The sequence below is a fragment of the Vidua chalybeata genome, chromosome 1 (assembly GCF_026979565.1).
Source record: "Vidua chalybeata isolate OUT-0048 chromosome 1, bVidCha1 merged haplotype, whole genome shotgun sequence".
NCBI classification, from domain to species: domain Eukaryota; kingdom Metazoa; phylum Chordata; class Aves; order Passeriformes; family Viduidae; genus Vidua; species Vidua chalybeata.
The window spans coordinates 54,706,252-54,721,159 of NC_071530.1; the positions used below are offsets into that span (position 1 = coordinate 54,706,252).

Here is a 14,908-nt window from a genome sequence, read left to right on the forward strand (position 1 = left end):
GGTCAGGCATCAGGAAGACCTTTTGAATGCTAAGGAGAGGTGCCTAGATTGCCTAGGGATGTCAGGGAACCTCCATCACTGAAGATTTTTAAGAACAAACTAGACAAACATCTGTCAAGAATGATATAGGGACAACTGATCCTGCCTAGGTAGAGACAGACTATATGACCTCTTCAGGTCCTTTCCAGTGTTATTTTTCTATAATTCAGTGAAAAGGAAATCTGAGAGATGAGGAAACACAACAAATTAGAGAAGACACAAGTGAAAAAGACAAGTATAACAAAAAGGGCAGAAGAGATGAAACTAAGAGGAATGGTACAAAGAGCAAGAAATGCATCTTAAGCAATCTCCTTTATGTAAAAGATTTTGAATTTTTTCTGATGTCAACTAGTTCATCCTGGGAAATATGGACATTAGTTCTTGTAAAGACTAAAGTCCATGGAAGGTCTGAAAAATAAATATCTTGATATAAAAATATATTCCCAAAAACTTCAAAATTGCATGATAATGCCTTACATTAGTAGTAGTTTAAGTGTTTCATGCTTCTATTTTTCTTGCAAATGGAGTCCTCTGCTTTGTATACATTTCCTAAAATACATTTGATTTTGAGAAAGAGTAACAGCATGCTGAGGACACTGCATGATTCAAGAGCACGATAGCAGATGAAGTCTGTTTTTAAACCTACTTATACTGCATGAGCAGGCATGGGCTTCAAAGATGTTTCCTTAAATCTTCTAGCAATTGGAAAGAACATGTTAATACACATATTCCCATCCTTCATGCCAAATCCCTTTCACAGTCAGCTGTGCCAAAGTATGCCACAAATACTGTACCCCATCACCCTAATTTAGTTTACTCAAATAAATTCAAGTGACTGCATATATGAATCTGAATATGATAGGTATTTGATACATAATAAGCATCCTCTCTCCCAGTGTAGTACAACGTAGTATAGTACATACAGCATAAAAGGTGTTTGTACACACTGCTTAGACTGACAGAATAGCTACATTTGGAAACTAATATAGAAAACATCCTTACGTTCACACTGGCTGTGTACATACTCCACCCAAAATGAAGACTGTGCTGTGGACATAATTGTGGGCAGGACTTTGACAGCATCTGTTGAAGTTCTTTCAAAGCCTTTCTATTGAATCACAACTACTTTCAAAGCACACTGTAATTGAAGGTCTTTCAGCTTGTTAAATGAGTTTGGGAATACAGCTGGACTTCTGTAGAAGATTTAATTTTATATGGAAATCAGGTGCATAAGTAATTTTTTTACCTGTATCAGGAAGGATAAAATGTCAATATAACAGCAATATTATTGACAATACATTAATCACTAATTATAAATTATTTATCACTTAATAATGTTAATTAATAATATAAGTATTACAATAGTATTATAGTAACTGTTGTAAATGTTTAAGTGCATAATTCAAAGGTAACTCTCATATTCCTACAGTGAACAGCACTGCATGCTTTCTGTGCCTCAGTTGCTTAGAATGACAGGTAATGTAGCAACACCATCCTATTCCCAATGGTTTGGTGTAGTTATATCAACTGTTTTTGAGATATCCTTCTCCTATAGGTGCTGATGCCACAAAGAAAACTGGTCAGGAAAAGATGGAAGTTACAAGTCAAGTGTCATGCTGTGGCATGGAAAGACTGATGTAGTCCCTTGTAGTAGTAAGTAGTCTCGTAATCTTGACTTTCAAAATTCTAGCAATTTATTCATAGATAGAATTATGCAATGATGATGGCAAAGGAAAAGAGAATGAAGCAAGAAAAATTGTCACCCTCATCACTGAAAGTCATATAAGAAGCAAAGAAAAAAAACAAAGTTGGATTGAGACAACACAGTTTAGTGACTATATTGAAACAGAGAAAGAAGAGTGCATTTCTCATAAAACAAGACAGCATCAAAGCTATAGGAGCATTGCAGAGAGGAAATGATTGAGAGCTGGTTAGATTTAAATGGGAGAGTATAACAAGGGATTGCACAGAGTTGTGATAACAAGATGGTGGGGTTTTTGTGGCAGGTTAAGACAGCAGAAAGGGAACATCTAATGTGAAATTTGGCAAGCAGATGAACAAGAATCACCACAGACCCATCTGAGAGGCATCTATGTCTTTTCAACAGATAATCTGGAGCATGATAGGCCATGACAACAAAGATGGGGAACTGAAAATGTAGGAAAATGCTGCCTACTAGCTCATTTTGCTGTGTTAGAATTGGCAGAAACCCAAAGGTGGTCATGCTCTAAGACACAACAAAGTATGAAAAATTCTGTCAGGCACTGTAGATAAAACAGGACTGAGGACAACTGGGACTACAGTCCTGATTTAATAAATCTATGCAGAAATAAAGAGCCAGGCAAAAGTGAGACGGGAACCTGCTTTATGTCGTATACCAAAGAACAGTAGAATGTCTAGAAGTTGTTTCTGTTTGGGAAATAAAATAGTTAAGAAAACACCAATTATTAGGAAAGCTGTTTAGGAAATTCATAAACAAGAATGTGTTTGAACTCCAGTGATCATTGGCAACTGGATTCTCCTCAGTCAATTTTTCTCACCTTAGAATTAATTGAAAATCCTCAAATAGCTACCCTAACCCTCCCTCATGTCAATGGAAACAATAGATGTGTAAGATACATATTAGAGATTCAACTATCCAAAATTTTTCTATTTTGTTGTCTTGAGTTTTCCACTGGACATGCATATGTCTCCTTGTCTATGTCTATAGAGGAAATTCAGATAACCAGCTTACACCAGATATCTAACTCCTCTATGACTAAGTTAAGCAAGGTGCACACTTTCCTAAATTTTATAAGACTGCAGTTCACGGTTCAAGTTCAGCTGTGCTGGTGTTAAGGTTGTGTTGTCAGTGAAAGAACACCTTGAAACAAATTTTTCAAATCTGATAACAAATGACAATGCAAACAAATTTTTACAACAAATTCATCTGTTCTCAAAAACAATGTGCCCTTAGCCATGCAACCTATATTTTGACAAAATTCCTCTTGAGAGGCATGGAGGAAGAGCAGAAGTTAAAGTTACAAGATAGTCTTTTATTATGGGACACAAAGAGCTTATAAAGCAAGAAACATAAAATTAGAGAATAATTTTATTATTTATTTTTCAAGAAAGGAGATTACAAGTAGAAAACAATGGATTTATACCAAATTTTTGAAATATTTTAGCAACCAGCAAGGAAACATGGTGAATAATAGTAAAGTGGAATCTTCAGGAAGAACACATGAATTTCTTCAGTTAGTACAGAATACCATGAAAAACTTACAAATCCTGTTTAGAGCATGCCAGGGGAGCATTTTGACAGGTAGAGGATCAGATTCACATTAAAAGGAACCATTTTAGTGATACACATGCTAATGATCAGGGAAGCAAAGATATATAATGGTGGATACATCTGCTTATTAAGTAAAACTGTTCCATGAACAGAGATAGAAAAAAGCAGGATGTTAGGCTGTATTGAGATAACGAAAGAAAAGAATGCTGAAAATAATATCATGTTATGTAAAACAGGGATGCATCCTCCCTGTGACCATGGCATTCAGTTCTGATCAAAAGATCAGAAACTTGAAAGAAAACTTCCACACTTGAAGAGTGTGGAAATGGCTAAGCAAAAATTATTAAAGGCAAAACCCCCCTTCTTTATGAACAGAGATAAGAAGGGTACTGAATAAAACAGGAGTACAAACAACTGCCTGCTTTAGAAAGGCATTGCAATTTCTAGGAGAATTTTTGGTGCTCCTTAGATTAGCAAAATGTTGGAAAATAGTAAAATATTTGAAGTTTTACCTACTTGGTGTAATTTGAAGAGGAACAATACCTACTGTGGGTAGTTTAAAGAACATAAATCAAAACCATCTATTTATACTTAAATACAGGAAGAACAGGACTACATCAGACTTGCCTGTGTACATTGAAAAGCAACCTATTTACAGTGCAGAAAAAGACTGTTTTACACTACATGTAAGTATTCTATGAACTCATTTCCATTAAGAGACATTGAGGTTTTAGTCTGTCAAGTCTGAAGAAGTTGTATGAATAAATAACACATATAGTCTACCTAAGTAAAGCTGACTAACAACAATATCTGAGGCATTTAAGTCTTCAGTCATCAGGGAAAAAGTAAGCACTAGCATGCATTACTTAGGAACTAGAACAGTTTACAAAGGTTCAATTATTGTGACTCAGCTAACAAGCAGCTGCTCAGTATCATCGCTCTTTTTCTCCTTCAGTACTTAAGTTTCCAAGGAAGTGACAAGTTGAAAGCTAAACTAGGATTATCTGTAACTGGAACATTTTTACTACATTATTTATTTCCTGCATTTATTTCTTCAAGACATGCTAAAAACTTTACCCAAACTTGTCTTGTAATCTTTCCTCCTGCTGAAGCTTCTTTCATCAAGTTAGAAGACACCAAATACTGTGTGACACCATTTTCATAAACATTTTGAATTCCTGCTGAGCCCTCTAATTTGAAGCACTCATTCAGTTCTTTTGAAAATGATATTTTAAACCTTATGACTTAATATGCTATCATTAGCCAAATGCTACAGTTAGTCTGTCTCTACTCAGGCAAAAAAAATAAACCCAAGATCTCCTTAAACTTCGAGCAAATCTATTCACTTTCCAAATGATACAACAGTTTGTATAGTACTAGCTCAATTGTTTTTCACCGTCCATCAGCATTATTCCTATAAGGAATCTAGCTCTCATGCATCTTTTGTGCTCCCACTGAAATTCATTACAAAATTTTCTCTGACTTCTTTCAGTAAAACCAGAAGAGCCAGTAGAGGGAGCACAAACACATAGAAATAATTTTCTGTGGTTCCTATAAAAACGATAACCTGTACTATTTTTTCATATAGTATTTGCACTACATTTTTTTCACTGTCTTGATTAAACTTCAAGAAAGGCTGGTTCAAGGTAAGGAGACTGTGTTGTTTGGTGGCCCTTCTTGCAACGCCTGGGACCTCAGAACTCCATGTAAGAAAGAGGCAGAGGCTGAACCCTGTGAAAACAGTATTGGCAAAATAATGTTTTTTACCTCCATAGCACTGCTGGGCAGACCAGCTTAATGGGGAGCATCTTTGGCTCTTGGACATAATCTGTTCTCTGCAGGCTGATATTTTTGCCAGCTGATCCCTGCACATGAGCACACAAGTTGGGTGAACAAGTACAGTACAGCATGATGTGGCTAAACAGTGCTCTCTACTTTGCACTCCTGCTTATTCAGCAAGCTTCAGCTTTCAGAATTCATCCCTTTATGTGAGCCCAGTGCCACGAGCTGTGTAGAAAATGTTACACCTCTGTACCCTCTCTGCCCACTGACGCTACTGGCAGACATTGCCTGGAAGGAGTTACTTTGCTGCAGGACTCAGAAAGTGAGTTGCTCTTCATGTGAGAATGTCTCGGGCAATAATACAGGTCCTTTATCCTCCAATTTACTTCTAAATTTCATGAGTTTCAAATAGGATCTCAGGATTGCTATGATTTTTGAGTGATTCCCCCATAATGGAGGAAAAGATCTAATCCCTTCAGGGGACTGGCTCAAAAAACAAACAAAAAAACCCCACATCCCACACACCCCCAGGAAACCAAATGTGAATTGCTGAGTTTCATATTTCATTGTCAGGCTTTCCTGTGGTGGAGAACATGGAGCCTGCCCTCAGATCCATTCAGCTTTGTTTGAAACCGCGTATATACAACCATTGCAAAAGCATTTGCCAGTAGTGCAAGTACGTTCCCATTAAAGAAAATAGAGTTAGATAAATGATAAGTGCTTTGAAAAATGTCCATCTTATATACTATAAAGGATAGGATGGGGAAAAAGCAGGTAACCAATGGAATGTGAAATGTTTTCATAACAAACAAAAAAGTGACATTAGAGATTCATTGGTTCTCTACTTCTAAATTTGAAAAAAAAATCATCAGTTTGGAATTCAGGTGGGCTGGGATACTCAGCAGCATACAAGAAGCTGCTCCCTGTGCCTGAAGGTATCAGCAGGAATGGCAAACAAGTACTACCAGCAGTAGGAATGCTAAGCTGAATATTTAAGTGAGGGACATTTTGTAAGTACTTATTTGATAATCACATTTGATATGTTTTCTGTCCTCAATTTCCCCTCTTTCAGAGATAAAAGGTAGGACTACAACTCCTTGCTCTACAGATTTAGGCAAAACTAATAGATTTGACTCTAGAGTGCTATAAGAAGAGCTACAGAAGTAGTTTTGGACCTCAGTGTGGTCACTGGATCCATCCTTAAGTCTGTCAACTACCTGCAACCTTACACTGAGTAATAATTTCTACAGAATACTTTTTGCCTGTGCTATTATACATAATCATATCTGATTTTCCAGTGAGGAAATCTAATAAGATTTTATGTTTTCCCTTGTTTTCCCTGCATGTTCCAAATAATTTCAAGCCCCAGCCTACTAGGTGACCACTAACTAAGGAACTGAACTTTATAGGCCAGATGGGCCAGGTGGATCTCCTCTGGCTCATATTCCTATTGCATTTTCATTGCAGAAAACATCTCAATTGATCCTATACTGACCTTGAAAATAAATGAAAAAGAATAAATGGATAATCCTTGAATGTGTAAATAAATTATATAATATGACATTATTAATTACTACATATATAGTATGCAGTAATACACTATGCAGGATAGAATTAATTTTTGTTATTAAAAATGGTAAATAAGTGGGGGTTTTTAGAGAGGCCATGAGAGTGTCTATGAGGAGCAGAAAATTTCTGTGTGTCTGTTTTGATAATCATTCAGGCTACAGACAATTTACCTGCTGGCCTGGTTTGAGCGGCGATAGTGTTATTCCCTGGGTATTGATCACTGGGAGTATCTGGTTGCCGATGACAGTGGCGATGATCTGACCCTGGGCATTGGTCAATAACTGTGGAGTTATCGGCTGCACCTGAAGTCCCTGAGCTCCACCTGCCGCCTGGCTGGACGGGACTGGATTAGGCATCAGTGGGATTGTTCCAATAATCTGGAAGAAACAACACAGGGAGAATGCATGCATGCCACATATACTTGCCACACGTAATTCCTTATATTCTGCACATTGAATCAAACTTAGGTGCTAAAAGCACAGTGAGACTGCTAAGACAGGCTGAGGATGGGAAACAGTCATTCCTTCACTGGTGTGATGAGGACTTTCCAATTCATTTGTCACATCATATATCACCTCTACATTTTACCACTGTCCACTGTCACCTGCACCAAATCTGCTGTGGCTTAAGGGTGTCTGAAACAAATGCTGGGCCACACTCCAGACCCTGGATCACAGTTTGTTTCCACTATTCATTTTAATACTGACTGAGATAGATAAAAGCATCAGTCTTTTTGTCTTGCTTGCTACATCATCCATATAATGTTAATAATGGGGCTTATGTAATTTTACTGGATTTTCTGATACCAGGTTGTCTAGATGACCACCTATTACTCCCATGTGATCTCAGGAAGATAGAAAAGGATACTGGTACCTCTTACCTCTCATGGCATGCCTTATTAAGATACGTTCATAAAAATGCAGCTGGTTTTGGATGACAGCTATAAAGTACAACACAACAGGAGGGCTGATGTTGGATAAAATATATAAGCTAACATTTCTGGGGCAAGTAGTTGCAGAAAGAGACACTTGTGACATCTCAGACTTGAGAATACAGTGATTTCCTAAAATGTGAATGTGCCTGTAAAACTAATATTAGGATGACATGTCAAACAGATGTTGTAAGAAAGCTTGTCAGTCAATAAGCTGCTAGGCTGGAAAAAGCTATGCTGTTGCAAGATTCTTTTTACAGGTATTAGAGAATTTGAGATAAACTTCTGATGAAACTTGGGCCTAAACCCAAACTTTTTCTTTTTTTTCAAACAGCAACATACGAATCTGGAGTCATAGAATTGTTGCAACAGGAAAAATAAAAATAGCATAGCACATCTCTATTTCCTTCACCTTCTCCTCTCTCTTTATCATAGCCTCTCTGAAAACATCTACTTCATCATAAAACTCCCAGTTTGCCCTTTCCAGAAACCTTGCTTCTTCCTCTTTATCCTCACTTTCACCACACTGCGTTGTCCATTTTGAGTCCCACTAGTATGACCCCATTTTTTTCCTCAGTGGAGATAGAAATATTGTAGTTTTCCACAGTCTGCTGCTGGTTCTCATTCAGTTTGGGAGCTTAGTCATCTTTTTCGATCTCTTTGTTTCTGACAAATTTTATAGAAATTAATTAGCTGACTCAAGCCATTAAGTAGGTATGGAGAGCTGAATGGACAGAAAGAGAAGGAGATGTATACATAGCACTAGACACAGAGTAGTTTCCTCATGCAAATAGGCTGAAGTATTCCCAGTGAAACTCAAAAGCAAGTTTGTTTCCCAAACAAATATATAAAACAAAACATATAACATTCCTATTGATTTCAACAATTAATTTATATTATATCAATGGAACCCATCCAATACAGTGTAAAATTAGGTCTAAAATAACTAGTGAAAACATCAGTTAGCTTTCTGGGCAGACCACTAAGTTACTTTATGTGAGTGCAAAAGTAGAACACCACTGAGTTTCTTGCTGTGGATATAAAATTAATACAGGTGTGAAATGCATGGTGAAGACTAACAGAGATATGTGAAGATCTCTGCCTACTGAAACCACCAGAGGTCACATACAACAACCCCAAAAAAATCCATTCTCAAAAAAGCACCATGCAAAGATATCCAAGTAATTCAGGCATAGCAGGAGGGGCAGGTGGCTTGCACCACCCTCTCCCATTATTAGGCTAAGATATGACTCCATTGAGTGACAGGGTCCTAATGAGTGACTGCTCTTTCAGCAGTCACACCCGGTGATGTTCCTCCTAGGTGGGCTCAATCATGAAGTACCGGGTGACAGCCTACACTGACTCCTGGAGCAAGAAGAGTGCACTGTTGCCTATGGCAGCTCAGGTAACAAGCAGTAGGTGCTGAAGTTGTCATCAATTTACCAAACTTGCCCAGTTAGAAGGCCTTAGCATGGGAAGACCAGAGAACCATAAAGTAAAGCAAGACAGCTCTCCTGTGGGAGAACCTGATAAAATGGCAAACCCAGCTACTAAGCTGTATTGTAAGAGCTGCATATATCAAGACAGTTCAAAAGACTGTAAAGATACAATTTAAGTTCTTAATGCATTGCTAAATGGTAGAACAGATCAATAAAGAGTATTACCCCCATTTTATGGAGCATGAAAGTGAAGCATGGTGAAGTATATTCAGAGTTAGCCTTCTAAGTTGAAATTTCCTGAGAGTTTATCTTTTCAGATCACAATGCTTTTATTATTATTTTATTTTATTTTATTTTGTTTTGTTTTGTTTTGTTTTGTTTTATTTTATTATTTCCCTAGCTGAATGGCAACTGCTTTCCTGTTCGTGTGAGAAGATGGCTATTCACTGAGGAGAGAGGCATTTATTTACATCACTATCAGATTTCAAATTGTTTTCTAAAATCAGACTTTCAGCATGAATGAAATACAACTGCAATGCAGTGTAACACATAAATATCTCTCAGTTTTTATGACCTAACATATTTATGGGTAACAAATATATTTTTTCACTTTTAATATGATCTCACCAAACACAAGAAATAATCCTTCTTAATTTTATCTGCGGAGACATATGAAAGGCCTCCCCTTCCTTTGCCATGTCTGTAAAGGACACAACCTTGGACTGTCATTACTCCAATGTAACTTTAACTGTCAAGGTCCTAATCCCAGCAAAGCAAAAAATGCTGTATTGGTGTTATCAGTAATAGAAATGTTTGCATTCACATTTAAAATGCATTTCTTGGACTACAGTTGGACATTCCACAGAATGACAATGCTGAAGTGGACAGTTTGTAAGGTCAGAAGCAGAAGGCTATCTATATGTATTAATGTGTGTCACACACCATACTGTACATGGCATGCTGTACATGTACACAGACAGAAATGGAGCAGGAAAAACACAGATGGAAGAAGTGTTTCAGAAGGGCAAATGAGCAAATGCCCTCAGGGGTGTTACCGTAGGACCCAAGGGTAAATCTTACTTGGAAACAGAAACTTACTGAGGTTTCAGAAGATTTTATTTCCTTTTTTACCAAAGTAAATTTTTGTCTGGTTAAGAAAAAGATATCCACTTGTCTCTACTTAAACAACAGGGTTATTCATTATTGTATGCAGCTTTGAGATGGCTAAAATTGGCTTCAGGTTTCCTCTTTCAAGTTCCCCCTTGTCCAAGTACCCACTCCTAAATATCCTAATTGCTCACTGATTCACACATAAGGAGTACTACAACTGGATCATTTCCTTAAACTTTGCATGACTGATGTGATGACGAACCACACAATCCTTCTTCCCTCTAATTTTGGTATGAAATTTCACCCTGAACCTTGCTAATCTGTCCTCTTAAATTATTGTACAAGTTGAAGACAATTTATGGTTTTGATACATTTGAATTTTGTCAAGAAATAAAACAAGGCCATGCCACAGGCTTGAGGCACTGGCATGCCACAGTACAGACTATTTAATTGCCAGTGATTTCCCTTGTCGGAGGGCATTGCTCCTTTCTAGAAAATGCTGCTACTTCAGATTATATTCAAAGATGGTTCAGGAATAACATGTGATAGGGACTGATCCCAAAAGATACTCACAGAGTCAAACAGAATGTTTTGCGTTGGAAAGGGCCTTTTAAAGACCATCTAGTTTAATTCCCAGCCATGGGCAGTGATGTATTTCACTAGACCACATTGCTTAAAGCCCCATCCAACACTTTCACAGTGAGAACACATTCCACAACACTATGTCTTCTCTGAGACAAAGCAGAATAGGCTTCTTACTCTGTCAATGCTTGGACTCAAATTCATAAACAATCCTGCTTGTCAAAAATGTTCTTGAAGAAAAAAAACCCACATCCCTAAAAGTTCCTATGCTACAAAAGTATCATTTTAAAAGTTTGGAGAGTTTTTTGTGTGTCTTTTACTAATCCTTTTAAACATCATACAACTGAAAGCAAGCAGTGTTCACAAAGGAGCTGCAAATCAGCTGTCATATGCAAAACAGCAATCAGATAGTTTTGAAAGCCCAAGGGTTAATTCAAGGGATCCCCTTGTCAATACTTCTCTAAGGGAGTCAGGCACAGTAATCTGCATAGCACTGTTGATTAAAATAAATTACACCAGGTTGTATCTTTGTGAGGTACAGATTCCTCATATAGGTACAAAATGCAGTGCAGGTGGAAACTCTACCAAGATATTTAATGCAAATTCAGACTTCAACTTTTTTTATAGAGACAGGGTTTTCATCCTCCTCTACTAATCACAAAGACTGCAATTCTGGCCCTCTTCAAGTGACAAAGTGTTGCCAGAATCCTTGATGGAGTCAGATTATCACTTCAAGTATTCGGTATGTTTCTTTCCTTTTTGTTCATGGATTAATAGATACATCAGTTGTATCAAACTGCTTAGAGAACATTTTTTTTCAGAAATTATTATTTTTCTGCTTCCCAATATTAGCTAAATTTTAAGAGTCAGTTGTTTGTTTCTAATTTTAAAAGAAATCTGGGGTGATTTTTAACAACACCTGAATATTTTCTACTGATTAATCTATTAGTATGATTTTAGCACCCTAGGATTTCAATATATCTGACATCGGATCTCTCAGATCTTACAACTTGAACCTACCATTGTCAAGATGACTTCTGCAATAAAATTGTAGGGCTTGGCTTGCACATGAAATTAATTTGTCAACCTGCACCTTTATACCAGGTGTGGGCCTAATGGTCTTTGCCTACATAGTCCTGCAAACTGCAATGAAAGAATAGCACACAACTAAAGTGAAGGTAAAATCCCAAGTAATGGAGCTGACAATGGAGGGGAAAAATCCCAAATCCTCAGTATATTAATAATTTCTGTAAATATTACCCCCAATGGCAGGGCAATGTCCTAACACTGATTAACTGAAGTTTAGTCAGTATTGTACCTTTAAACAGATTTCAGACTTGCTCAGTAAAAGTTTCTTCGTAAAAATGAAATAGAAACATATGATCTCTTAAAAATCTGATCCTTTGAACAAGCAATTCCTAAGAAAGAATAACATTTAAAATGTCCATTCTTATCCTTCCTTCATATTTAATTGACTTTGTAGTTTACTTTGTTGTGGACAGAAGCTGAGTGATTGCTCATAACTTCTGGGGATAAATGTCTAATTGCAGCACTGCAGATACAAAACCAAATTTTGCATAACTCTGTGACAGACTAATAGATGATTTCCCAGTAGTGAGTCTTTCCATGTGGCTACTAATAAACCCACTGTGTCTTGACATTAGGTGAAGTTACCATGATACTCTAAAATTAAGCATGCAACTTTTTTTTAATTAACTTCTCATTTTTCTCTCATCAGAAACAGGGATGGTGCCCTGCTTCATTGTTTTCCCAGCACCAAAGGAATACTACAAACTGTAGCCAAATGCGTGATTCAACAGCTGCCTTTGTTTCTGCTCTGAAGTGTAAGTAAAATCAAAGACCAACTACACTAGTTTGTTTCTACTGTGAACCAGGGCTTACATAAAGCAAATGTTGACATTTCATCTAAAAAATGTCTTCAACTATAAAAAGGAAATATTAAGTATTTTAGGTAGTATCATCAAAATAAACATCTCTTCAATTTGATCAATGTTACAACTCTTTAAATACTGCAAGTTAATTATTCAGTTTTGAACAGCAGAAGAACAACATAAAAATAAAACAGAAAAACAAGAGAAAAGTGAAAGAAGCAACAGAAAAATTGTTCAGCAAAATGAGACAAACCACCATATACACATAGACATGAGGGTGTTGGTGAATGAGACTTGGCAACATGTTTTTGCAGCCCCGAAGGCCAACTGCATCCTGAGCTGTATCAGAAGATTTCCGGGAAAGTGTATGTCTCCCTCTACTCTGCCCTCATCAAGCCCACATGAAGTGCTGCCTCCAGCTCTGTAGTCTTCAGCACAAGAAAGACAGGGACCTCGCACGTCCAGAGGAAGCCAAAAAGATGATCAGAGGGCTGGAGCATCTCTCCTATGAAGACAGGCTGAAAGAGTTGAGGCTGTTCAGTCTGGAGAAGAGAATGCTCTGGGGAAGAATTTACAGTAGCCGCCCAGTATATAAAGGGGGCCTAAACACTGGATAGGGACTATTTTACGAGAGCATGTAGGACAAGGGATCCATGATAGGACAAGAGGTAATGGCTTCAAACTAGGGAGGGGAGGTTTAGATAAGATGTTAGGAAGAAACTTTTACTATGAGGGTGGTGAGAACAAGTCACCCAGGGAAGCTGTGGATGCCCCATCCCAGGAAGTGTTCAAGGCTGGGCTGGATGGGGCTTTGAGAAACCTGGTCTAGTGAGAGTCGTCTCTGCCCATGGCAGGGGGGTGGAACTAGATGGTCTTAAATGTCTCCTCCAAGCCAGATAATTCTATGATTCTATGATTTTGTACAGTTTTGCAAACTTTACTCAGAAGCTGCATCTGTTCAGAGATATGTTGCATGGTCACTTTATAAGCATGAGTTATTTAAGGAGACAATCTAAGGAGGAAATGACTGAGGACAAGATATACTGATGTGAATCTTGCACAGGATTCTTTAGCCTATGTGCAGCTGCCTCTTTCTTAATCACATACATGTACATCTATATATATACAGTATCTATATAAATTATAAACACATATACACAGATATTTTTAAAAATACATATCACTTATTTTCTACCAAAATCAATAACCCCAGCTATTTATATGCACTATACCGCATACATGTAATCTACTCCCAGTCTACACACTGAAAAACTGGAATCATGAATACAAGGAATACAATTTGCAGACTTCTTTTGAAAGTAATGCTATTCCACCTTATTCTTTGGACTAATGACAATATCATTCATGAACCTCATACAGGATGAAACTAAGGCTGCCTGTGTCTTTCAAATTAGAAGTGGTACTAATTCATGCAAAGCTTGCAAATTTTCTTTGCTGAACTGTATGTCCTAATGACAAGTCAAAAAGATGGCACAACAAAATGTTACTTTGAGAAAAAGCATCAAATAGTGATACTGGAAACAGGCACCTATGAAACCGTACTCCTGTGTCACCATTTTATGTAAGGAATTGTAATTTTCAGGTTAAGTATTGTTCTTATATCATTCAACATATTGGATAGGTTATTGCTTGTAAGCATCATAATGTAACATTGAGTACAACATTCTGCCTGATTTTCTCAGTGTTTTCTTTTTTTAGAAAATAGTGTTTAATGTATATTAACATCAAACTACACATGAATTTTTTTGTCATCACTGTAGGAATTATATGGAGAAATTTTTCATAAGCAAATACTATTACATTCTGGTAGTAGGAGCATGTGTACTGTCATAAAAAAAGAATGTTTTTTATCAAACATTCTGGATAACACAACATTTTCTCATTAGAAAAATCTAAATATATGTAATTATCAAATTGAAGACTAAAAATTATGTTGAGTGTCCGCTGAATTGTTCCTTTTAAGCAATCTGCTTATCAGATTTAACTTCCTTTTAAAAACAAGAATTAAATCAGGCATCATGACCCTTAGAGGTCATAGTTCTCTGAGTTGAGCAAAGCAGCTGTTGATTTTAATTAGATTTGCAGGTCCTAGGTATTTCTGAAAATCAGCTAGTGAGATTCTTATGAAAATACTTATTATTCAAAATTATTTGATGGATGTCTTGTATAAAATATTTTAGCAATATTTTTGTTTGTTATGACAACAGATCCACGATATGTTATGACAGGACAGCCAATACAATCATATTTGTTATGAAGAAACAGCCAG

At 36.9% G+C, this 14,908-nt stretch overlaps 1 protein-coding gene across 1 annotated transcript in view; it reads right to left on the bottom strand.

Moving 5' to 3' along the window:
* Positions 1-14,908, bottom strand: part of POU6F2 (POU class 6 homeobox 2) — a 316,654-nt gene that overhangs the window by 16,809 nt on the left and 284,937 nt on the right. The window contains exon 7 of the mRNA XM_053947281.1: positions 6,835-7,041. Within this exon, the coding sequence (XP_053803256.1) occupies positions 6,835-7,041 (207 nt within the window). The remainder of the gene's footprint in view (positions 1-6,834; positions 7,042-14,908) is intronic.